The sequence below is a fragment of the Eptatretus burgeri genome, chromosome 15 (genome assembly GCF_056783735.1).
Source record: "Eptatretus burgeri isolate ZD-2024b chromosome 15, Ebu_testis_v1, whole genome shotgun sequence".
Lineage (NCBI taxonomy): Eukaryota > Metazoa > Chordata > Myxini > Myxiniformes > Myxinidae > Eptatretus > Eptatretus burgeri.
Window position 1 is genome coordinate 61,391,808 of NC_140975.1, and position 26,488 is coordinate 61,418,295.

A 26,488-nucleotide genomic window follows, 5' to 3' on the forward strand; every position below is an offset into this window, starting at 1 on the left:
TATATATATATATATATATATATATATATATATATATATATATACCTGGTGTTGGCGCAATGGTTAGAGCAGCGGCTTGGGATCCAAAAGGTCCTGAGTTCAAGCTCCGTTGGGCCACTGAATTAATACACCAGGGGGTTGACTCAGCCTGTCATCCTTCCGAGGTCGGCGAAATGAGTACCAGTGTACTGGGCCGCTGTATACCCCGGTTAAAATAGGTGTACCATATCCCTGTGTTATAAGAGGCGATCAGGGTTGAGTCAGGAAGGGCATCTGGCGTAAAACATGTGCCAAATCACTATGCGGGTCATACGGATGATCCGCTGTGGCCACCCCGAACGAGAACAGCTGAAAGAAGAAGATATATGTGTGTGTATATATATATATATATATATATATATATATATATATATATATATATATATATATATATATATATATATATATATATATATATATATATATATATATATAACAAGGATGGCTGTCCATTTGTCTGTCAGCTGTTATGCTGATTGGCTGTGTGAGGAGGCTACGTACAATGTGATTGGCTCCCAGCAAGATTAACGTATGTGCTTATTAAAAGCTGATATTCCAAATCTGATTCAATATTTTTACGACAGGAACTCATGGCCGAGATAACTCTGGTGCAATCTTCAGTTAAATCGGAGAAAAATTTGTAAGAAACGAGTTATTAAAACCCCATATAATTAAATAATATGCTCAGCAGGACGTGAGGTAAAATTGCTCGAAACAGAAGTGTTATATTCACAATCGCCATGAGTTCACTGTAGCTTTTCTTTTCAGTGTGAAAAACACCAAAAGCGACTCTTAAAAGTATCATCAAATGTGGAAAGGTTGCAGCCCATCCGCATCTCAGGCACACAGTATGCATAGGCCCCAGGCTTCAAGCCTTCCGGGATGATTCCTTTGCGGCCCAGTGGAAATGGAATCAATCTAAGCTATGTATTTCAACACGATGTATTATATATGCGCATAAGCAATAGCAACGTTTTTGCTTCATTACATAACCCGAGATTTTTGTTTTTTTGAGGCATCGAGCACTCAAGCCAGCGGCCTGTGCCTATGCACCGCCTGGGTTGTTAATTTTTTATTTTGGGAACAATGGAGGCTGTGCTTCCATCCTTAAACACCGTATGTTTATGCATTTCACATTTATGCTTGAAGCACACCAAAGAAATCGTGCCTAACAATTTGACCCATTGATGTTTCCCATTCATTAATCGGATAATCCATAACCCTTCGTTGCTGCCGTGAACGACATTGTCTGCTCTGTGTCCTTGCTCTTCCATGAGCCTTGATGATGTACAATTTTTTTTTTTTAATCCAGTATTGTTTTACTGTGCATCTCTTTATTAATATTAACTAGCCGAAACCCCGTCACAGACAGATTCCGTTCATTCAACCACCCTCACCAGCTCACCCACACTCGAGGGACATGGACTGGACAGGGCGTGCTAACCCCCACCTACTCATCCCCCGCGCCTGCCCCATTCCCCCCCTTGCCTTCAATTTGCTTACCCCCGCCCAAAAATTTAATTACCCCGGCCCCGCCCCCGCCTCACACTCCCCGCCCCCGTATCTTGATTCCCCGCCCCACTTGCCGCCGGGCCCCTGCCCCCCTGTCCACCTCCTCACTCAACCCCACCTAATTCACCCCAGCCACCGCCCACTCATCCCCCGCCCCATTTCCCCCCATCTCCCGCTTTCAATTTGCTTACCCCCACCCAAAAATATGCTTACCTTGCCCACCCCCCTCACTCCCTGCCCCTGTCTCTTCATCCCCCACCCCTGTCTCAACGAAAAGTGTTTATTCTGCTTCAAAGTTGAAGGTTGACTCTTGCCACTATGTGCGATGCACTCTTACAGGTACGAAGTTTCTTTCAGTCAAGGTCACAGTACCAAGAAAAACGTGATGCGATAGCTAGGAGGAGCACAAAATTGGTCCTTCAGTATTAATATATAGAAGATACAATGTTTCTTGTTACATTTTTTGTGTGAAATTCACATTCTGAGGTAGTCAGCATGTGCAGAAGAGGGTTTTACATTCCAGACGCTATTTTCGAGGAGTGGAATTACACCTCTCAGCGGTAATGGTCTGTCGACGACACGTAATGATGTCAGCGAATGACCGATGATTTCATGACGTCCTGACGCCTCTCAACGGTGACGTCACACGTCGCCATGCAAACGAATGTAAAACGAAAAGTGTTTATTCTGCTTCAGATTTGAAAGTTGACTGTTGCCACTATGTGCGATGCACTCTACAGGTACGAAGTTTCTTTCAGTCCAGGTCACAGTACCGAGAAAAATGTGACGCGACCGATAGGAGAAGTACAAAATTGGTCCTTCAGTATTAATATATAGATTGTTTCTTGATAATTAAAGTAGCACCACAACTGTGGAAGATCGCTGTCCAGGTCATGCGATCATGTCATGAGATCTATACGGGTCCCAGTGGAGTGTCCGCACACCACAAAGTCTTCTTCATTTACTGGCACCGCATTCCACTCTCAAAAAAATGTCTGTTTGCAGTTTTGAACTCCAACCCCTGCTCCTTACTTCACCAAATTATCTTCTATTGTAAAGGCAGTCATTGATTTAATTGGTTGAAAAAAACCGTTGGCATGGTTACGTATTCCGTTCGAACGCGCATGAACAAACTATTAGCCATGGAAAATTTTGCCCTGCCGACAGCTTTATGACTTTCTAATATAGTACTTCAACCACTCTTCCTTCTTCCTCCTCCTCAATCTTCTTCCTCTCCTCTGTCCAATCATGCCACCGAAAGGGATGAAAACTGATGATGAAAAGAGAGAGCAAGCTAGGCAACATATGCAAGCCAGAAGAGCAAATGTGGCAGCTGAACAAGAATGTGAGAGAGTGAGAAAAACACCCCAAGAAGATAGCGACTGCAGATCCCGAGAAAACTCTACTGCTAAAGAACGAATGCAGGCACGGCAACATTCCATTACAATGCAAGAACAGGCCCAAAGCACTGTACGTAGTCAAATGGCTCACTCAGATACTTCCATTAGAGCTCACAAACCGGCTCAACATAATGCCCAAAGAAGAAAGAACCATCCCATCAGGCCAATCCAAAAGAAACGGGCAGAACAAGCCTTTCAATCCCAGAAGCAGGTCGAGAACAAGTCTTGAAAGTTCGTGAGAGATGGGAAGGAAGGATGTTGGTAGTGATGGAACTTGAAATGCTCAATCACATTTCCTGTCACTGGGAACGGGTACTTTTGCTTGTAAGAAATATTTGGGACTGAAATTGCAGAATATAAATTGGTAAAAGCATGTTGTTCATGATAGCAAATGAAGGTGTTTGTTAGGACAGGACCCAAAAGGGATCCCATAACTATGCCATAGATCTGAGTGAACATCGAATCATTAAAACTAAATTCCACACCTCATGCAGCCATATTCATCAGTTCCACAAAGATGGTTTTAGGGATCGGTGGCAATCAGGAGCTCCTCATGAGGACAGCGTAGTCTTTGTCTATGCTGTCCTCATTCTGGAACACTTGAATTGCTATCGTGTCAAGCTTAATGTAAAAAGACTGGGATTTTTTAAAGACCGAGATTAGGCTAACCGACTTGGTTCCGTGGAAACAAGTAAATGATTGTGTGGTATGTCATCCTGATGAGCCCATAATAAGGGCCAAACCATGGTTAATGGCTTCAATGTCCTTAACTGGCTTGACGTTTTAAAGCTCGGTCTTAAACACAGATCTGTGTGTGGCCCGCGGAAGCCTTCCAGATATTGGACGTGAAAGGGTGTGTGCATGCACACGACACTTAATGCAATCGCCTTTATCGAGTCGGAAGGGCTGTTTCTGGTTTTATTATTTTGTTCAACCACAATCCCACCTCCTGGCTGGTGCACGCAACAAGGCAGAGACAACGTGTTCGTGTGGAAGGTGACCATTGCTGTTCACAGAGTGTACAGCTTTAGATGATATGGAACACGATCTGTGCCTTGCTGCTTCACCGAGCTAGGAGGTTTAATTCACAACATAGGTATGTAAATGGAAAACCACCCAGTGTAATCCTTGTCATGGGGCTGCTGTGGCAGCACTGAACCTTCTGCCTTCAGGCAGAACACCAGATTCAATCAAACAATCTATTTAAATCCTGGTATGTCCTGTACAATCATTCAGATGTAAAAGATGTTCTGGTATGCGTCACAAAAGTTGGCCATTGGGCCAGTGCCACAGCCTAATGGGATAAAATTGTAATCGTTTGAGAAAATAGTGAATTCAAAGTACAAACCAATTTGTGAAAGAAATAAGAGAGATAAAATTTAAATAAATAATTCATCGAATATGATGTGCTCAAGTGGCACACATGACAGGTTTGCAGGATAATGTATTTTATAAGACAGGCTAAATGGCCCCTTCCTGTTTTTAAGTGTCCTCCTCGTATAAAATATTGGGAGTGGAGGGAGCAACCTAAAATTACTTCGTATAATGCCAGAAAACTGTCTTGTATTACCTTGAGAGATAGTCATTAAAACCTAAGCCAATACAGAAATAAAAAAAACTTGGAAAAACATTACCATATAAGATGTACTTTGTTGTAACTGCCATCATGCCTGCCTCATACCAGACGTACAATGCATGGGTCAGAGCTTGAGCAAACACAAGGGAGCATCAGCTGCCAACACACAAGTCTGCACGCACCTTCATCGTCTGCCCGTGGTGATTCCGCTGTCGTGGCAGGTTGTAGGGCTTGTACTGAGTGAAGGATACAGGTACTTTGAAAAATATTAAATACAGACAATTTAATGCAAAAGGCAATCTGCATTATAACATCATCCAGAACAGTCTGGAACGTATCCTTTTGTGATTAGTTTGTCGCAACTCAACATGAAATATTTTGAAAAATAAATTTCTGAAATGACTTTTGATGATGGGACGAATGACAAAATGGGATGCAACAAACGCAACAAAAAAGAAAGGGTAAAAAGCCGGAGATTTGTTTTCGAGCAGCAATTCAAATTGCTGGCTTTGGTAACGGTTTGGCAAAAGCCATCACCACATACGAACCATAAAAATGTTTCCGAACAAAGTTAATTGTACACAGTCCTACAGTGTAGTTCATTAAACAGTAATCTCAGGCATGTAGTCGAGCTTGTACATAATCACATCCAGGACAAGGACATAAGAAGGAATCTGTGCACTTTTACATTAATTACAAGGACATTACTGGAAAGAAAAAGTAAGCATAGTACATACAGTAGAATTCGAGTCTGGGATTCCAGTATCATGAGCCATAGGTTCCAGTATCATCGATGTTTGTATCATAGATTCCAGTATCATAGATGGGAATGCCAAACAGGCACATCTGAACAGACAATTAATGTCATCATGTCTAATCCCCTTTCCAAGGGTCTACTGTCCTGGATCTCCATCTTTTCCTGTCCGGCGTTACATCTAACATGCAGCACTTCACCTCTCCTTCAGAAGCAAACCATCTCGACATATTGTCCAGAGACTCACTTATTTGTCTTCCTTTAAATATCTTGCTGTCAACCTTACAATTAACGCACTCATTACGTGTCCCAAAAAGTTTGCCTTCCTCATCGCTAACATGCCGAAACTAGCCAAAACTTCATAACTTTCCCAAAGACATTACAGGGATATAATAGAGAGATCATCCATTATAAAGATTAGTACAAGGAGAATCACAAACCTCTTTGCCTTCTTATACCTTGAGAACGCCTCCTTTCAGTGGGAGCACCTAAAGGATGCAAAAATATTTGCGATACAACATTTATACATTTAACCCAGGGTAATTATGAATCCACAAATCACAAAAAGATTCCATCATTATAATTACTACTCAGTCTTAACTGAAAATAAAGAAAAACTGCAGAAAGTAAAACAAGAAAAATTGACAATGAAATAGACACCATCACCAAATCTAGCAATGGAGCAAAATAAAGGAAGGTGAGACTTTGACAAGTCTAATGCCAGTCTGCCTAGGCAGATAATTTGAAGGATAGATTTTATCACCAACAAGCTGACAAAAGCAATTATAACTGCCACAGAATGCAAAGTAAAGCTGGCTGAGCAAGAGCAATCAAGAGGTTTCAACGAAGGGTGAATGCCCGAAACGTCAGCCGCACCGCTCTTCCCACGGCAGTTAATATGCTCCACTAGTGTTCCATTGACATTTGCATTATCAAATATGGGTGCACAAATTTAACTACAAGCAGAAGCAACTATTTTCACCAATCATAAGATAGTGGATGAGTGATTGACGAAATGAATGTAACCACAAAAACCCTCACTCTGGATGATCAAGAACGGCACATTATTTTGACAACGTAGTTATTTCCAAAACTCATTTCACAAGTGCGTTTGGAACAGCAGTCACATGATAGCTTCGCATGTGAAGCAAATATATTTATTTGTCGAAACAGATATGAGACATTGGCAACGAGAAGCTGATCAGTGACAAACTCAACATGTTGCCAATGAAGGCAATGCATTTGTATGCAAGGCTGGTGACATGAAGGTAAGCAACCCAGGACAGCTTTTTTCCTTTGTGTACAATGTCAAGATTTGTGCAGGAGCTTGAACATAGAATGAATCATGACGTAACAGAACAAAATAAACAGTGGAGAGATAGAGATAGAGATAGAGATAGAGATAGAGATAGAGATAGAGATAGAGATAGAGATAGAGATAGAGATAGAGAGAGGAGGGGGACTCACCAACAGCAAGGATGAGGTACAAAATAGAGTGTGACTTGGACAAATAAGGGAGGTGGGGAATAATGAGTGGTAGGGAAGGACACAGAAGTGGACAAGATGGATGCAGCCACAAACTCTCAAGAAGGAAACCTGGAAACTTGGAAATGTAGGCTTGGCAAGGGTTAATAGGTATAGAAAAGATCACAGGTGTGGATGAGGGTGACCTGAAATGAGGGTGAACAGCTGTTTTGAAGACCTGGAGGAAAGAATGAGATTGAAGAGAATGTAGCAGTTGGATTCACCGGAGGAAAAAAAGAGGAATGAATGAGTGGAGGTGAGCAGTGATCCTGGATTTTAGGAGTTTCACTAGAGGGTGGTTGCTGCCTTGTGTTCCCTACAGAAACCTGGGGGGGGGCACAGGGAGGGCAGAGGGTGCAGTACCAGAAAGGAGGTGGAAGAAGACAGAGACCACTGACATATCTGCTTTGTGAAAGTGATAGGCATATATACGCAGCTCCATCGCGGGATATTCCAACGATCTTAAAGGCCTTGGTTTTTCCACGGCATCAAGCTGAGCAAGGTGTGAGGCAGGGGAGCCGATCCAGAAGGGAGAACAGTAGTCCATCAAGCTCCGGATTAAGGCCTTGTCGGTGGATATGAGTTCAGGTGTGCCAAGGAAGGACTTTGCTCGATGAAGGATGCACAGTCAGAGACTGGTTTTGAAAACCAACTTAGAAGTGTGGTTTGCCCAAGAAAGATCAGATCAATAAAATTTGCCCAAGAAAGAAAGCTGTTGATTAATGCAAAATTTTGTTGACATTAAACCCTTTTAAAAAAAGAGTGCACGCAAAAAATATATGGCCGCCCATGTCGGGAACCTGAATGTGGGCAAAAAAACTCAGACATTCAACATTAAAACGAGAACGCATATAATTTCAAAATCACATGATTACATTGTTCCTCAGTTCTTAGACAGGCATGTTTCAAAAGTTTCAAGGCAGGAATAAATGATTAGAATGAGCATGCTGGGTGAAAGAGCTCGAGTTGTTAAGGATGCAACTAAGTGGAGGAAGTTTAATTAGGGATGCATGAGCTGTCAAATAAAGCGTACAGCCATGGAATCGTGGCACGAACGCTGGAATTAACTGCTCGTGGAAATCCTTTTCCTGTACAAATTAAACATAGTCGGTCATTCATGAAGGAACAAGAAGAGCAGTGTTGGTAAACGAGGGTACACTTGGGGCCAGAGAGATCCAACATCGAGTTAAAAACAAGTCTTTGAAGCCAGAGACACAACCAAAATGTGGACAAATGGTCAAGGGTTACGCAAAAAGTGGGATTTCCTTATAGGTGGCAAATATTGTTTCCTATGCCAGGCTTTAAAAGTCTTAATACAAGAAACTCGCATATGCTCGGTGATTGCAATGTCATGTTGCCATTTGTTACACTCACATGCACAAATGGGAATATATTTTGCAATGCAAAATAACATAGATTATGTCAAGTATGCTTGGCATAAGGGTGAAAGTATTACTGGAATAAAACACAACCCTTCCTTTCCACTCACAATCCACTCCACCCAAAAATCTAAAAAAATAACATTGTGCTCTTTTAACCTGTAGTGGTTACAGCTCACAAAATAACTTATGAAACTACGTGTCAAGATTGGTTTCAAATGATATAAATTTGAAAATGGATAGATTATCCAAAATAAACAAACAAACAAACAAGAAAGACACGTCGTGCAGAGCACGTTCCTTGCAAAATCCATCCCCCTCTCCAAAGGTTGCCATGGATATACCAAATTGTCCATTTCATTAAGATTAAAATTCACAATCTTAATCAAAGCTCAGGTCAATCGGATGAAAATTGATTATTTTTACGATTGAAATTGATGAATTTGGAAGTTTGACTTTGAGTGGACCTTTTGACCTCAAATAATTGGTTTCCCAATCCAGTGACATAATATGCAAATATTGATCAAATTTCAAGTCAATCGGATGAAAAATGATTTTAGAAATTTGACCTCAAAATAAATATGCTTCTCAGTTGAGACGACCTCCACAAATTGGTGAAGTTTCATGATGATCAGTTTGGAATTGTGACCTGTAGGTGATAAACAGACAGATACACAAACAGACAGCCAAAATAACAAAAATGAAATGACCTATATACTTGAAAAATCTTCGATTTTGCAAGTAATAAAGATATATTCCAAGTGAAACTTGTAAAAAGAATATAAAATGAGCTTTTCACAATAAATGATGCATGTAATATAAAAAAGAGCTTGGTCTCGTTGTGCATGCCTGCATTCACCCATCTGTCAACAATTGTCCGACAGAGGATACCACAAATCAAACAATAGCGGTACCCCTACACAGTGGAGCATCGCAATACACGCATATACACATATACATACGTACATCCAGCAGATAACGTTCTGCACAGACATGCATGAGGGGAGTTTGTTTCCTGGCATGGCCCGTGCCTAATACGTACCCCAGACAGTTTGATCAAATGAAGAAAGAGAGGAGGAGAGTGAGGGGGAGGATGAGATATATATATTTTTATTTTGATCTTGCTCTTCATGTGTTGTTGTATATTATATGGAATTCCGGTTCTTAGTTTGGAGCGTCGGCAGGTCTCCTTCAGGGCTCTCTGCTGACGATCTCAAAGTTAAGTTTCCGGTCGTTATCTGTCCCGTTTTAACTGTTAATTCTCTCACCTACATGTTACTGTGTGTTCCTAGTTCGGTTTTGTTTTTAAAATTGTGCTATTTTATGAGTTTTCGTTGACCTTGTCTTACCAGGTTCTTGAGGCCTATTCATCCCTCCCCTCGGTGTATGATCGTGTTTATTTGTATTTTCTCCCCATGACCTTCAATTTCTATCTTCCCCACTTTCCCAACGTCCCCCATCTCTCCCAACTAAACACTCTATTTATTGTATTAAATCAAAACAAAAACAAACAAAAAAACTACCTTTCTCCTTGCACACTCATGAGTCTCGATCCTTATTCTGCTTCTTCTTCTGCTTCCTCTTCTTCTTCTTCCTCCTGCCGGCACACCATCTTTATTCGACTGAGCTGACCCTCTCTCACCATTACCTTCACGATTTCTTCCTACAACCTTCCATTCCCGAATCTTACCTGTTCTTCAAAAATACATTAAAAAAAAATTCTTTGTATCCTTTCGATCTCTGCACCTCCTGGAACCATGTGTCTCTCTCCACTCTTCCTGGTACTTTTCATCGACCCAGCAGCTTCACACTGCGTTTACAGTTCCAAATTCACCACACACTTCCACGATTTTACTTCAACCTTCCCTTTTCCGAACGTTATGCAATCTTATTTGAAATAAATAATTTCACTTTTGACTATACACCTCCCATAGCCAAGTGCTTCTCCCGTAACCACGTGATCTGTTTACACCCACTGCGTTAACGATCCAATTTCACCATTCACCCCACGATTTTTTCGACAACACTTCCATGACCTAATCTGATGAAAACTCTCTCAAACAATAATAATAATAATAATAAAAACGATCTCTCATAATGCTTCGTCTTCCTCTTTCACACGTGTGGTACTCTTTACTGTGTCATAATGCACTAACCTTCTACTATTTAAACAGACTACTCTCAATTCGACCTCTCCTTCATACCTTGCCGAAAAAATCCAACTGTTACAGCGTTTCTTCTCTCCATTCTCTGGATTCACCTTTATTGCATCCATGAATAAACGTGTTTAATCGCATCTCTGACATAAAACTTTAAAAAACCCCAGTTTGCTATGAATGTTCGCTTTCCATCAACCATTCTTTTTTTCCTATATCATTTCCACTCACCCCCTCACCCCTCACTCTCACTCTCAAAGCAACCATCCCACTCTTCTCCCTCCAAGCCTTCCTCTCACCTCTCTCAAAAACTCCCCTCTCACCTTTCTTCCTCAACACACCCCACTGACCCTTCTCCCACCATTCACCCCCTCACTCACCCTTCTCAAAGTTGCCCCCCCTCTCATCCACAAAGCTGCCTCCTTCCACTGCCCTCTCACCTCCATCTATTCAATCCACCTCCTCAAATCCTCAACCGCCTTCTGCCCCCTTTCTTGTCCCCCTCTCCCCCAGTACCACAGAGCCTTTTCTCCTCCTCATCCGGCCCCCTCACCGAGCTATTCTGCAATCCCCCACACTCTTTCAACAACCCTCCTTACCCCCCCCTCGTCCCTTGTCCTACCCTCCTCCTCTCCTCCCTCTTCATTAACAGTGTGGACCTCAAATATCTGAGGCCTTCACTAAAACCTTTCAGATCTTTCCATACAGGTTACCACTGACAAGCAAGACATAATCTGCCGAACAGAAACTTTCCTCCCCCAAGACGTATCTGACTCCCAAGTATCTCTCCCTGGTTACTCCCTCCACCAGTATGACAGACCTGAGCCATGTCCTGGTGGAGGAGTTGCTCTCTTCATTAAACACTCTATTCCTCACTCTCCATGCACTGCTCTCACTCCCCCACACCCTCAGGAATACCTCTGGCTACGGCTTCCCCTCCACTCCCACCTCATGTTTATATGCGTACCGTACCGTCCACCTAACAGTGATGACTCCATCAACACCTCACTATCCGAAAACATGGACCAACTTCTATCTTCTCATCCAAAGTCTCTCTTCCTCATGTGTGGCAACTTCAATAGTCATGATGCCAGTTGGCAAGGTGTGGGAACCTCTCTCACCTGTCATGGCAATTCAGCAAAAGCTTTCTGCGACTCATTGGGACTGACTCAATCGGTCAACTTCCCGACCCGAATCTCAACCAATGGTACTCCATCTGTTCTGGATCTGATTTTGTCAAATTTCCCTGACAATATCTGCTGCTCTTCCACCGCTGCAATCGGTTCTTCTGACCACGTCCTTGTCAAAGTGGACATCTCTCTGGCTATTATCAGAGAACCACCTCACCGCCGTCGAGTCTGGCATTTCACTCAAGCCGACTGGCAGGGTCTCCAAGCAGCCAGCAAACTTATAGACTGGTCTCCTATCACTACTTTCTCCAACATCAACTCATCCTGGGAATTCTTTCAAAGAAACTTGCTCTCCCTCATGCACAGATTTATCCCCTCTTGTCTTCAGTTGTCCGACCCTTCCTCCCGCCCTTGGTTCACTGAAGCTTGTGGCGAGGCAGTTGTCCTGAAACAACTTGCCTTTGCCTCATGGAAAGCAAACCCAACTGAGGGTAATCCCCTCTAGGCTGGTGCTCCTGCCTCCCACTGTTCTCGGCCTCACGCTGTTGCAACCAAGGCATTTCGGATCATTGGCATCTCCTGTGATGAGGCTGAGTCTTTGGGCCTCTCACTCTCTTACCGCAGGCTGGTCGGTGATCTTTCTGTCTTTTACAGTCTCCTCTCCAGCCTCATCTATCTATCTCTCTCTCTCTCTCTCTCTCTCTCTCTCTCTCTCTCTCTCTCTCTCTCTCTCTCTCTCTCTCTCTCTCTCTCTCTCTCTCTCTCTCTCTCTCTCTCTCTCTCTCTCTCTCTCTCTCTCTCTCTGCGATTTGTCCCCACCACATTTCTGCAGGGCGCTCAAGGTCCGCCAACAACCCCCTTCTGCTAAAACTACCAAAATCACGAATCACTGCTCACCTTCACTCTTTCATTCCTCTTTTTCCCCCCACCTTTGGAATAAACTCCCTCACTCTATTGATTCCCATTCCTCCCTCCAGGCCTTCAAAACAGCTGTTCACAACCACCTATCATCCCCCATCCAAATCCTCGATCTTTTCTACCCCCGATAATAATCCACCCAAGCCCACCTCCTTCAAATTCCCTGCTTTCCTTCCCGAAAGTCCCTGTAATGTCCATCTTCTATTCCCCATGTTCCCCGTCCCATCCCTCTCCCTTCCACAGATCTCCTAATGTCTCTGTTCCCCACTGTTTTGTCCTTCCCAGTCCTGCCCCTCTTGTCTCCTGCCCTTTTTGCTCTGCTTTGAGTGTTCGCTCTCATACGAGCCTCGACTCGGCATACAAAAAAAAATTCAGCATCTAAAAAGGCTGTGATGAATATGGGTGAAAGTATTACTTACCTATTAACACTATCCCCCTCCTCGCTCCCGAAGTGTATGCTCGGTCAGAATATATACACCACCTAATTTTATTTTTTTCCCATTAAGAACAACCGTTTTGGTGTTTTTTATTTTTTAGCAATTACACGATGATTGTGATTCCCAATGGAGCCACGGGTCCTACATTCTAGTGATGGTGGTTGTGGTGTGTGTGTGTGTGTGTGTGTGTGTGTGTGTGTGTGTGTGTGTGTGTGTGTGTGTGTGTGTGTGTGTGTGTGTGTGTGTGTGTGTGTGTGTGTGTGTGTGACAGAGACAGAGATCATGAACTATGCTTTATACAGAGCATCGATGCTGCCAAAGCAGTTTCTGTATGCCTGTGGTCACAATCCTGGATGGGTCATGATGCCGACACAGGGAGTCAGGGCAGGAATTTGCAATTTTTTTAGTGGTGCCAGCGATAGCTTGCTTCCGCCTAAGTCACATTTGCTCTCTAGCGAGGATACGGCGGCCGTACGCCCTCTGAATTGACAGAAACGTGCAGCGGCCGCAGAGTTTTTCCGGTGGCCTCAGGGTGGCCCTACGCCGTTTGGCTATCTTTTACAGGTCGTAGGGGTCGCCGTGGAATTATAACGCGGAGTTATAACTTTTTTCATTTCTATGTTCGCCGTAGCAATTCGACAAGCCGAAAAAAAAACTGGTAAAAAAATAAATAAATAAAATGAACCCACTCGTTACCGTCCGTCTGGCCGCACGTTCGCCTTAGGGCCTCCCTGCGGCCCCCCTGCGGCCCCCCTGCGGTCGCCTTGCAGGCACCTTGAGGCTACCTTGCGTCTGCCTTGAAAATTCTATGGCCGCCTCAGGGCCCCCTTAAGGTCACCGTGCGACATCAAATCAAAGACCGTACGGCACCCCCACGTTTTCGGTCTCCACAATCTCTAAATATGCCGTGCGGCTCCCCGAAAAATAAAAACATATGTGACTGCTACATTGTGTGACCGTGGAAATACTGCGGCTGCCGTATAATTGCTAGTGGCCGTAGATTTTGGAGACCCCACGGCCGCCGTGGCAAATGTGACTTCGTGACTTCGGCCTTACTCATTGCAGAGGATACCGTGGGATTTTTATAGTCCACCAACTGGTGCCGGCAGATGGGACGCCCAGTTTAACGTTCATCCTGTGAAACACCAGGATGACAGTTTATAACTGGGTGGAGATTCAAACCCAGGCTAGACAACTTAGAGGTGAGTGTGCGTACCTCTAAGTCTAGGCCATCCTGCCAGTCTCCATGACGATAAAGCAGTCAAAATAATTATAATATAGTCACTCCAATGGATAAAGAGCAATGAAACCTAAAACTACAATCTTCAAAATGATTCCTTTATTATTTTCCTACATGGAGGATAATGTAGTTTAATGCATCGCCATGAATTCCCTCCACCAGCAAAAGTGGATGGAGGTTATGTTTTCAACCCTGTCTGTCTGTCTGTCTGTCAGAAGAATATATCAAAAAGTTGTGTACGGATTCAGATAACATTTGCTGGACACGTTCGGTGTGTGACAAGGACGAATGGATTTGATTTTGGTGAAGATCCGGATCCGGAGAGTAGAACTTTTTAATTACCTTATAAAAACCTCGAAGGTGAAGGAGGTCATGTTTTCACCCCTTTCTGCTTATTTGTTGGGTAGCCGAAATAGGTGACCCTTATTGTCAGTAATTCTGTCTGTTTGTTTGGATGTTTGTTCGTTTGTCATCAGCATAATTGGTAGTAAACGTGAGCCGATTTTGACCAAACTCGGGTGGTAGGGTACATCTTATGACCTCGTGCTTTGGAAATTGTGATGGTTGCTAGGGACGCTTTGGTTCCCCAGCAACAACCGAAAAACCTTCAAAATCGGTACCGTTCACGTGAAATCAATTCCGAAATCCATTATCCCACGTAGGCTTATGAAATTTGGCACGAATTATCTACAGATGATGCTCTATCAAATATATTCCGGTTTTTGTGATATATGGAATACTTTACCCGCAGCGCCCCCTACAATTAGGGTATGTGTGAAAATTGGCGAAAATCAAAGGCCCCCGAGCGACCAGGTGAGTGCATCAATTCGAATGAAACTTTGCAGGTTCATGGTACTCAATGAGTACTCCAACTTTGCCTCAGGACATATTGACCGATTTCGCTTAGGTATGGGGTCAAAGGTCAATTCGTGCAAAAATCGATAATATGCGAGAGCTGGAGGTGCCTTCGCGCCAAATTCTACTCCTCCTCGGGTTATGGTCGGATGGTCATGAAAATTCACACTAATCGTCTGGAATACATTGTGCACAAACGATCGAGCGGGATTTTCGATTTAGATCTTTGTTCACCCACAGCACCCCCTCGAACTTTGGGGATTTCCGATTTCAAACCGCATTTTCGGTACTTTTCATTCAAATGGATACCGAGTAGTTATCAGTAGCTGGGACTGGATGAGATTTGATATGCATAATCTTAAGGTGATTCCCTATCCGCTATATGACATCCATTTTGCTCTATATCTTATAGTTTCCATGCTCGGCGACCCATCGCCGCCTACCGGCTTGATTGTTTGTTTGTTTGTGTACAGGATATCTCAAAAAGTTGTGAACGGATCCGGATGAAATTTTGTGGACAGATTCCGTGTGTGGCAATGACGAACTGCTTAGATTTTAGTGAATATCCGGATTCGGATTCGATTACTAGAACTTTTAAAGTGATTCTTCACCATTGAGAGATAGGGCTAAAAACGATATATCGAACGAAAACTCACAAAGTTGTGGACGGATTCGGACGAAACTTGGTGGGCATGTTGGGTGTGTGACAAGGAACAATTGATTCAATTTTGGTGAAGGTCCGGATCTGGATCTGGATACGAGAATTATTTAATTATTTTTAAAGTGATTCTTCACCATTGAGAGATTGGTATTGGGCCAAAAACGATGTTGTACTGTTTTTCATGATATTTCAAAAATGTATTTGGCTCGATATGTTCTCATGGATGAGGCATTGCATGGTGGAGGTATGCACTCTACCGAGTGCCCTTCTCGTATTTTAAGTGATTCGTCAGCATTGAGAGATGGGGCCAAGATAGATAGCATGATATTTCAAAAATATTTGAACAGGTTATGACAAAACTTGGTGGATGAGTTCGTGAGGTGAGAAGAACAAGCCAATTAGATTTTGATTCAGGACCGGATGCAGATCCGGCCCATCAGTGGGATACAAAACGTAAACCGGTGAGCCTGGTGAAGGTATGTCCTCTCCCGTTTCTCGTTCCAGTTGTTAAATGTCGGTGAATCATGGAATCGATATTAATATTTTGTCTTTTAAATTAAGAATACAAGTTCATTGGAATCATCCACAATGAAGCTGAGACTATGGACTCGTGATTTTGCCATCACAGACAGGTTGGTGGTCTCTTTGTCTTCTACCACCTCCTTTATGATCTTGCACCTTCTACTCTTTCTATACTTTGTCATCTCACCCCTCCCTCCCCCCCCAACCCAGATGTTTGCAGGATACACACGGTGACATCACTGCACACCTCCACTCATTCGTTCCTCCTTTTTCCCACTTATTGAACCAACTTCCACATCCTCTTCAAACTCATTCTTCCCTCCAGGTCATCAAGACAGCTGTTCACCACCATCTCAGATTGTCCCGATCCAAAATCATGATCTTTTCTACACTCATTATCCACCCCACTGAAATTCCTCCTTCCAAATTCCCAGTTTTTCTTCCCGAGGGTTTCCTTTTGTATCTATATTGTCCAGCCAATGCATCCCCCCATTCCTACCCACATCCATTGTTTGTCCGCCTCCTTCTGTCTTGGCTGACACGTCACCCATGATGTGCCATGCCCCTCCCATCCCGCTCATCATTGGTCGACGGGTCTAGCCCAGGGGTGGGGTGAATTATTCCAAACGCTCAAATTGGGTGTGGTTGGATGATTTTAATTTGACTCGACATACCCTAGAATGCCTTCCTCCTCCTGCTGAGATTAGGGATGAATGGGGGAATGGATTAAACTGACAAGAGTGAGTTGAATCTGGAGAGCATGGACCTAAATTTATAGGAGTGATGGTGTGAAGGGAGTGTGCTCCGAGTGGTGAAGAATGTGAATGAAGAAGAACCACACCACTACTGGAATGAATCCCCATCTTAGTGACAGTGCAGATTCATCTGTTTCAGAGCATGGAAGTCATGACTGTCCTGATGCTGATGGTAAGAAGCCAAATGAAAATTTGTGCAAATATGTCATATGTTGAAGAAGCACAATGGCTCGAATGGCGAAGAAGAAGCAATGGGCCTGCAGCCTCCTGGGTGGCTGAAAGCGCCAGGAAATTCCAGGTGAGCAATGTAGTTATAGTAGTCAAAATGTCGGATGACCTCCCACAAATTGCAACAAAAGCAAAATCAACAGATTTTGATTCCTGGATATGTCCTCGGTGACAGAAAAAAAGTCCTAAGGGATCCTCCAGGGGGAAAGTCCTGAAATCATGGAAATCCAATATGGCCGCCACCCAGCTTCAGGGAAAAGGAGAAAATTGTAAAGATTGATATTTTAACATGTAAATATATATTTTTCTGCATTCTAATTGTTTCTAGTTATGGTCAGTATATTGATATACAAGAATAATTATTTAAAAATTGAAATGTATTGAGGGTAAAATAAAAAATTATAGCTTTTTTATCCAAAAATGTCAATTTTTTCCCCCGAAAAAAATTAATATTTACCTCATACTGATTTTGGCTCCTGGAACAAAAAAATAAGAAATGTTGAAGACACAAGATGAAATCAAGTCTATGGCAATACAATATAATTATGTAAATCATTGAAACATGATAAAATTCACAATGCCACTCGGGGCAATCATATCTGCCTGACGAAGGTTTCGAAATAAAAATGAAAATTCGCATTAAACTCAGAAACTACATCCATTATAAAATTACTATACATGTTGAGAAAAATCAAGCGTATTAAAGTTAGAACTCGACAATGTCATCATCATCCACTACATTGTCACATGGAGTGTTTGTGCAACCAGAGCCCCTGCAGTTTCCACAAGCTGAAGTGCACTCAATGTTGTGCTTCTTGCATGTGCATCTCATGGTGCTACATTCAGCCTGGCAGTTGCACCTAATGACACGTAACATCTTTTCAGGAGCTGGAGCTATTGATGTTTGAAGTGGCACAAAACCCTCGTCACACTTCTGCCAACCCCAGTCTGTCCGAAGAAGTTCATCTGCACATCCTTTCCATTCTTGGACTTGCAGATACACATGCAGGCTGTGATACTTTGCTGCTTCTGATGTTGGTGGTAATGTCTGTGGTTGCACGTGAGAGGAGCTCCAAGCCACCTTGTCCAAGTACCGCTGATACCGGAGGGTGTCCAGGGTGTCAGTTGACTTTCCATTGTAGATTATCACCAATGTTTTTTCTCTTGCATCTGCCACATCACATACGGAAGGACGCTGGATATGTATCAAAAACCTTGGCCTGCTCACGGAATGTGTTGTTTGCTTTGAACTTGTTGAGGGAAGCTCCCTTTCCAATCCCATGAAGACGAGATGTCGTGCCGCACCCAAGAACTGCATGTAGAAACAGTATGTTCTTGCATATGTCTGTACCAATCATTTTCTTTGTAGCCTTGATGTTCCAGATGCAAGGCTTCTTCGTGTTCTTCTTTGGTTCGGGACAAAAGAAGAGGTCATGGGATTCTAAGCTTTCATGGTAGCATAGGAGTACGAGGAGGTCTGTGTCATCACCAACTAACACAGTGTTGGTGACAGTAGCAGACTGCACAGCCTTCAGTACAATCAGGAGATCAGCATCCCCTGAGGCATGGTGTGTCTCACAGTTCTTCTTCTGAAGCTCTTCACTCAACATAAAAATGAATCGCTGTTTATTCTGCCTATTGGCAAGAAAGTGTTCCTTCTTCATTGTGAGACGCATGTCAGCTGTAAATGTCACAGTAGTGCCAGCATTCCCTTTAGACCGTCTCTGGCGTGTCATGTCCTTCGTGTTGGTACTCTCATAAACATCAAACACGACTATGGCATCTCAGTACTTCTATGTTACATAATCAGTGTACTGGTGGCATATGTCTCTGTATGTAGATCCATGAGACCATGCAATGCATTGAACAGGTGCCCCACCATCCAAAACATACTGTTGCCCATCATTGGGGATATCGGCTGGGGCATCGGATGCAAGAAGATCCCAGATGGCATCAGCAAAGACTGGCTTGTGTGCTTCTCGGAGTTGAAGAGAGGAATCAAAGAGGGCTGGGGGATAGCTGCACAATTCATATTTGAAGGCGACTCCAGTTCTTCTGCTGTCTGTGCAACAGTGATCAGTCTCTGGAAGAGGAGTTGTGGGTCAACCTGGACTTGCTCTCCATCAATCTTGACAGATGACTTCATGCCGAGGGTGACAACTTGGTCTTTCCTCTTAAACGTGTACTCAGCAGGTGTTTTCCCATCCATAGATTTCAATATTTTGGCTCCGACAGCATGTGCTGTATCGACGTTGACGGTGGGGTGTGCATGAACTCCAGTGGCAATATTCCTCAGACGTGGATCACTACTGAACGGATTCCGTTCCTGTAAATACTGAAGAGCTGATTGTGTGTCCTTCCAGTCACGAGATTGTCTTGCCTTGGTCATGTCCTTCTTCTGCTCTCCAGTATTGTAGTTCACACCTGTGAGCTCCTGCATTGCCTAGTTTATTTCTGCACAGGCAGGCATTGATAGTAGCCATACCAGCCGTTGTTGCTCTGTCATTCCTCACCCTCGTGTGAGCCCCCCGCTGGTCTTCAAACTTCTCATCAGAACTTGTTCGACGATCAGGTCAGATGAAAGACCTGCCCACAGGCGATCACTTCGTCGAACCACATGGAACCCCTCATCAAAATGTTGTTGGACATTTGGATGTTGAGTTTTGAGGTTGGACATCTGCTGCAGATACACCCTCGCAGATTTGGCATACAGGTTGTGGCCCGAGGCTGCCAGGTAAGGCAGCATTTCCTGGATGGCCTGTAGATGTAGTGCCCAGTTCCCAGTGCGCTCTGCCCGGATGTATTTGCGTAGAATGTCTAGCATGTCCATATACTCAACCCAGAGCGCTGAAGTTCTAGAAGATATCTTTGCAGACTCTGCATGCTTCTGAAGGTGGTCTTTGATTCATTTCAAGACGTCAGACTTGCATACTTCTTCCACAGACTCGGGTTGGCAGAAGTGTGACGAGGGTTTTGTGCCACTTCAGACATCAATAGCTCCAGCTCCTGAAAAGATGTTACGTGTCATTAGGTGCAACTGCCAGGCTGAATGTAGCACCATGAGATGCACATGCAAGAAGCACAACATTGAGTGCACTCCAGCTTGTGGAAACTGCAGGGGCTCTGGCTGCACAAACACTCCATGTGACAATGAAGAGGATGATGACGACATTGTCGAGTTCTAACTTTAATACGCTTGATTTTTCTCAACATGTATAGTAAGTTTATAATGGATGTAGTTTCTGAGTTTAATGCGAATTTTCATTTTCATTTCGAAACCTTCGTCAGGCAGATGTGATTGCCCCGAGTGGAATTGTGAATTTTATCATGTTTCAATGATTTACATAATTATATTGTATTGCCATAGAATTGATTTCATCTTGTGACTTCAACGTTTCTTTTTTTTTTGTCCAGGAGCCAAAAATCAGTATCAGGTAAAAAAAAAATTCGGGACAAAAAAAAATTGACTTTTTGGACAAAAAAGCTATAATTTTTTATTTTACCCTCAATACATTTCACTTTTTTCTAATTATTCTTGTATATCAATATCCTGACCATAACTAGAAACAATTAGAATGCAGAAAAACATATTTACATGTTAAAATATCAATCTTTACAATTTTCTCATTTTCCCCAAAGCCGGGTGGTGGCCATATTGTATTTCCATGATTTCAGGATTTCCCCCCCCCCCCCAGGAGGATCCCTTAGGACTTTTTTTTCTGTCACTGAGGACATATCCAGGAATCAAAATCTGTTGAGTTTGCTTTTGTTACAATTTGTGGGAGGTTGACCAAATATTTCTGCTAAAATGCCTGTACTATTAGGGAACCTGGGTGTCCAGGGAAGACCTGAGGCAGAGTGCCAAGAGGGCACAATGGGTGCTGGAAGCACCATATCGATGGTGGGAGCCAGTGAGGGCCCCACATTAATTAGGAGCAGGTGAACATGCTCCAGGGAGGTCCCCAGGGCTCAGGTGCACAGCAATGTAAAGGCTGGTAAGCCAAATAGGAACCACTGCCCAGCCAAAATATTGGAGGGAAGACAAGGGACTCAGGTGAGTCAGAGCTGCCATTATTCCCACTTTTGTGTTGTATGTGTTTTTCCTTTTCCCCATTGTGATCGGTCATTAAGTGTTTTCCTCTATTTAAATTACAGCACCGAGGTTTAACAAGGCAGCATCCACATGGCATACAGGTGTCTCCAGGTGGCTCAGAGACTTGTGCACTCGTGGCACCAGGCAGCCACATGTGTCCACATAGGACAGAATCATCGACAACTAGAAGAGAAGGGTGCTCAGGAGAGCACCTACCTCCAGCAGGCTGATTAGTTGACGTTGTGTATCCCACCGATAGGCCGGATCTGGATTAGGACCTGCACTAAAATCGAATCAGCTTATTCTTGTCACCTAACCAACTCATCCACCAAGTTTTGTCCGAAGGCATCCAAAATTTTGAGATATCATGCTATGTATCTGTTTTAGTCCGATCACTCAATGGTGAAAACTCACTTTCAAAATTCTCCAATCCGAATTCGGATCTTCAGTCAAATGTAATCAATTCTTCCTTGTCACAGACCCAACCTGACCACCGAGTTTCATCTGAATCCGTCCAAAACTTTAGGATATATCCTGCACACAAACAGACAGACAGGAGTGAAAACACCTTGGGTGGGTGGAGGGAACAAGGTGTGGCCAGGTGGCTTAGATGGGGACTGCCCATATAGGACCACGAAGCTCCAGAAAATGTGGGGCAAACTTCCTACATGGCAGTCACTGACCGCGTGAGGGATAGGTGGAGACGTTCCACAGGAGAAGGTAATAAAAGTCTGTGACGAGCGGAAATCACTCTTTTCACTTTTGTTCCTGGGAATGTGATCCTGGAGCTCTCTGTCCTGCAAGAGCTCACCGTGATCCTTGAGATCCTCACCGCAGAGCTTGGACGTCCTCCAAACTTAAGGCCACTTTAGCTGTGGGAGAACATGTGCTCTTTCACTGGTGGTTCCTCCCTGCTGTCTGTGGTGTGCTGTGGAGCCTGAGTGGATAAGCCTGTAAGCGCATGCCCGCCTTGGAGTGCCCACCTTGGAGATAATGAAGTGTGACGTTACATCGAAGGGGTTAGCAAATTAAGTATGAGGTTACATTGTGGGCATTGGGTTTCTTTATATTTCATTGGTTTTACTCTGTGATTGCTGTTTGTGGTTATTTCTCTTGCTCTCTTCTCAGCCCCATGTATGGTTAATAAATTGTTTGTAAATGAGAACTCTGCCTGTGGTCATTGTGGGGATGGGGAACTCCGTTGTGCAATAGTCTAATCACTAGAATAAACCTGTACATGGGTCAATTGGAACAGAGCACATTTAAGGCGCCGTTATTTCAAAGCAGACTGTCCTCCAGCAATTGCTCGACCAATTTTTTTTTTTTTTTTTTTTTTTTTTTTTTTTTGTATACCTTGGTCGAGGCTCGTATGAGAGCTAACACACAACTCACAGCAAGGAGGCATGAGACAAGAGGGGCGGGAGTGGAAGGGACAAAACATTGGGGAACAGACACAGGTGAACTGTGGAAGGGAGAGGGATGGGGATGGGACGGGGAACATGGCGAGGGAAGATGGACATTAAAGGGACTTTCAGGAAGGAAAGCAGGAGAATTGAAGGAAGTGGGCTTGGGTGGATTATCGGGGGTAGAAAAGATCGAGGATTTGGATGGGGGAAGATAAGAGGTGGTGGTGAACAGCTGTTTTGAAAGCCTGGAGGGAAGAATGGGAAAGAATAGAGTGAGGAAGTTTATTCCAAAGGCGGGAAAAAGAGGAATGAAAGAGTGAAGATGAGCAGTGATTCGTGATTTTGGTAGTTTTACCAGAAGGGGTTGTTGGCGGACCTTGAGCGCCCTGTGGAAATGTGGTGGGGACAAATCACAGAGAGAGCAGGGGGGCAAGGCTGGAGAGGAGTCGGTAGAAGACAGAAAGACCACCGACCAACCTGCGGTGATTGAGTGAGAGGCCCAAAGACTCAGCTTCATTGCGGGAGATGCCAATGATCTTAAAAGCCCTGGTTTCAACAGCGTGAAGTCGAGAAAGGTGGGAGGCAGGAGCACCAGCCCAGAGGGGAGAGCAGTACTCCATCAGGCTACGGACAAAAGCTTTGTAAGTGGTCAGGAGCTCAAGAGGGCCGAGGAAGGACTTTGCACGACGGAGGATTCCCAGTCGGCGACTGGCTTTTGAGGCAAGGTTGGAAATGTGACTTTCCCGGGAAAGGTCATGGCAGATAGTGAGACCCAGAAGCTTGAAAGAAAAGACTTCTTCCAGAGGATTGTTGAGAAAGTGGATGGGGGGGTTTTGTAAACGGTCCTTTCGAAGAGACATAGTGAGAGTGTGAGATTTGTCTGGATTGAAAGACATGTTCCACGTGTTGGACCAGTTTGTGATTTTATCCAGATCTGCAGTGAGCGAAGAAGCTGCTGCTTGCCGGTCTGAGGGATGACAGATGGTACGGCAGAGGGTGGAGTCATCGGCAAAGAGAAATAGAGGATTTTCCAGAGAGTCCGAGAGATCATTGATGAAAACCAGAAAAAGAACAGGGCCCAGAACGCTACCTTGAGGAACTCCAGCCTGCACAGGAAGAGGGGATGAAAGAACTCCATTTAGGGCCACACGTTGACTGCGACAGGAGAGGAAGTCTGCGAGCCATGAGTGGAGATGGCCTTGAATACCATGGGAAGAGAGTTTGGTGAGTAGGGCAGGGTGCCAGACTGTGTCAAAAGCACGTGATATGTCCAGGGATACGGCTCGGATTTCCTGTCTGGCATTGAGGACCTCCATCCATTGATGGGAGAGCAGTAGCAGCATATCTAGGGTAGAGTGACCTGGTCTGAAACCAAATTGATGATTGGAAATCAAGCCATTGGAGAAGAGGAAGGATTTCATGTCTGAAGCGATGATGGATTCCATAACCTTGCTGATGATTGGGAGAAGGCTGATTGGTCTATAGTTACAGGGATCTGTTTTTGCACCTTTTTTATGCAGGGCAGTGATGTTAGCAGATTTCCAAGCAGATGGCAGATGACCTTGGGAAAATGAGAGGGTGAATAGAACAGAGAGAGGGTGAGCAAGAGCAGAAGAGCAGGATTTTGTGAGGATAGATTCACCACAGCTGCGTGATTGCTGGTGCTTGCATAAATAAGGGTGGAGGCGGATACCTGTGGACCCCTTCCCACCCGGTGAGTGTGTTCGGCGTTAGCGGCCCGGGTGCCGAAACAGAGGTCTCCGTCTGGCAATTTCCAGGGGCCTCTGTCTGGCCATCCCCCAGGCAGATGCCTGGCCCATCCCCATCTCCTTGAGATGCTGATCAACCGACTGTAACCACGAGGTACGTGGTCGGCCCATTGGCCTCCTCCATTCATGAGGCTCACTCGCTGAGAGAATCTGGTGAGCAGAATCTGCATCAGGAAAACGAGACACATGTCCATACAGCCGCAGCTGATGCTCACGGACTATGCAGGCAACAAATCTCATTAGAGTCTCTCTCACCAACCGCTCGCTGGACACAAAATCCGACCAGTGATAGCCAATGATTCTCCCAAGAGACCTGGCACCACATGAATTAAGTCTCCATCTCAGATCCCTGGTCAGAGTCCAAGTCTCACATCCGTAGAGCAAGAGTGGAAGCACGAAGGACCCAAAGACTTAGACTTTTGTCCTCCAGCAGAGGTACTGACAGCACCACATCCAATGATCGAGTGAATCCATGACTCCCCAGGCCCAACCCAGACGTCTACTGACCTCTGAGTCACAGCCAGCAGAGACATCAATATTACTGCCACGGTAAGTGAATCTCTCCATGACCTTAACATCGTGCCAAAAACAGGTACAGACAAGATAGCAGCATCCAAGATGTCATTGAAAGCCTGAATCTTACTTGTGACCCAGGAAACCCACAATCCTAGCGACTCCAACTCCTCATTCAGCACCTCGAGGGCCCCCAAAAGGATATCCAGAGTCTCCGCAACTATGACTGCATCATCTGTGGCATCAAGGTCAGAGATCTTGACATTGCCAAACGATGCACGGCAGCTTGATCTCTCTGACATCCTCTTCAGAATCCAGTCCGTACAAATGCTGAAAAGTGAGGGGACCAGGACACACCCCTGACAAACTCCATTAACAACTGTAAATAAGTCAGAGATGGTACCACCACATCTCACAGCACTCTCAGCACCAGAGTATAATTCAGACATCAGATCGATAGGTTTTGGTGGCACCCCACGAAGACCAAGAATCCTCCAGAGGGCATCCCGATTCACTGAATCGAACGCTTTATAGAGATCAACACAGGCTGCAAGCAGCCCCTGCCGAAACTCTCGTCTGCGTTCAGTGAGGACCCGAAGAGCTCTACACCCTCACAGATTCCTTGCACATCGGCCTCTTTGTCCACCCTCAGGACACATACAATTTTACGCCTCAACTCCCTGAACAGCTCCAGCTCTGCCATTCAGCCTGGCCCTGCAACTCTGGTCAATGGTATCCAGTATCCCTTGAGAGACAAAATTCTTCTTCGTCCTTTGGTGAGTTCCAAGACATCCACAGGCAACATCAAGGATGGTGGTCTTGAAGGCACTCCACAACTCTTCAGGATTTCCCAAAGCAACCAGACCCCCTAATTCCACACTGAACCTGCTCGCAAACTCCTCAGCTACCTTCTTGTCCTTGAGCTTGCCAACATCCAGCCTTGGCTGGGATGATACCATTCTCCTAGATTTAAGCTGAAACTTCAGAGTTGCTACCACAAGCCTTTGGTCGGTATTGAGGAACTGAGCACTCCGATGGACCCTGCAGTTCTGGATCATCCTCCGGCGACAATCAACGAGCACATGGTCAATCTCCTCTGCCACACCGCCAGCGTTGGAATACCAAGTCCAGCGATGAGCATGTGGGCATTGAAACCATGAACCAGCCACCCTCAGTCATGACTTCTTGCAAAGTCAAGGAATTACTACTTTCTGGTTCACAGTTCCAGACCCATAGGGACCAACACACGTCTCATAACCATCCTCATCAGTTCCAGTTGATGCATTGAAATCTCCCAAGACTAGAAAAGTATCTCGCTTGGGGCACTGGTTCACCACAGACTCGAGCGTGGCATGGAATGCATCCTTCACGGTGAGATCACTCACCTCAGTCGGCATATACAGAGACCAGGGAAACAACACCCAAGGAATGACGAATCCTTCATCTCACAATGCGCTCGTTGACCGGTGTTACCTCAGTTATCATTGGAGTCAGCGTATTGGACACAGCTACAGCAACTCCTTGGGCATGGTAACCGTCAGAGTGACCAGACCAATAGTAGGTGTAACCACCCCCCATGATTTTGCCACAATCCAGACTCCAAACCTCAGAGAGTGCTGCA

At 44.5% G+C, this 26,488-nt stretch overlaps 1 protein-coding gene across 2 annotated transcripts in view; it reads right to left on the reverse strand.

Moving 5' to 3' along the window:
• Positions 1-26,488, reverse strand: part of LOC147012305 (SPARC-related modular calcium-binding protein 1-like) — a 214,155-nt gene that overhangs the window by 134,396 nt on the left and 53,271 nt on the right. For both annotated transcript variants that reach the window (XM_085856294.1, XM_085856293.1), the window contains exons 8-9: positions 5,722-5,769; positions 4,710-4,763 (exon numbers count right to left, since the gene is read on the reverse strand). In XM_085856294.1, coding sequence (XP_085712420.1) covers positions 4,710-4,763; positions 5,722-5,769 — 102 coding nt within the window. The remainder of the gene's footprint in view (positions 1-4,709; positions 4,764-5,721; positions 5,770-26,488) is intronic.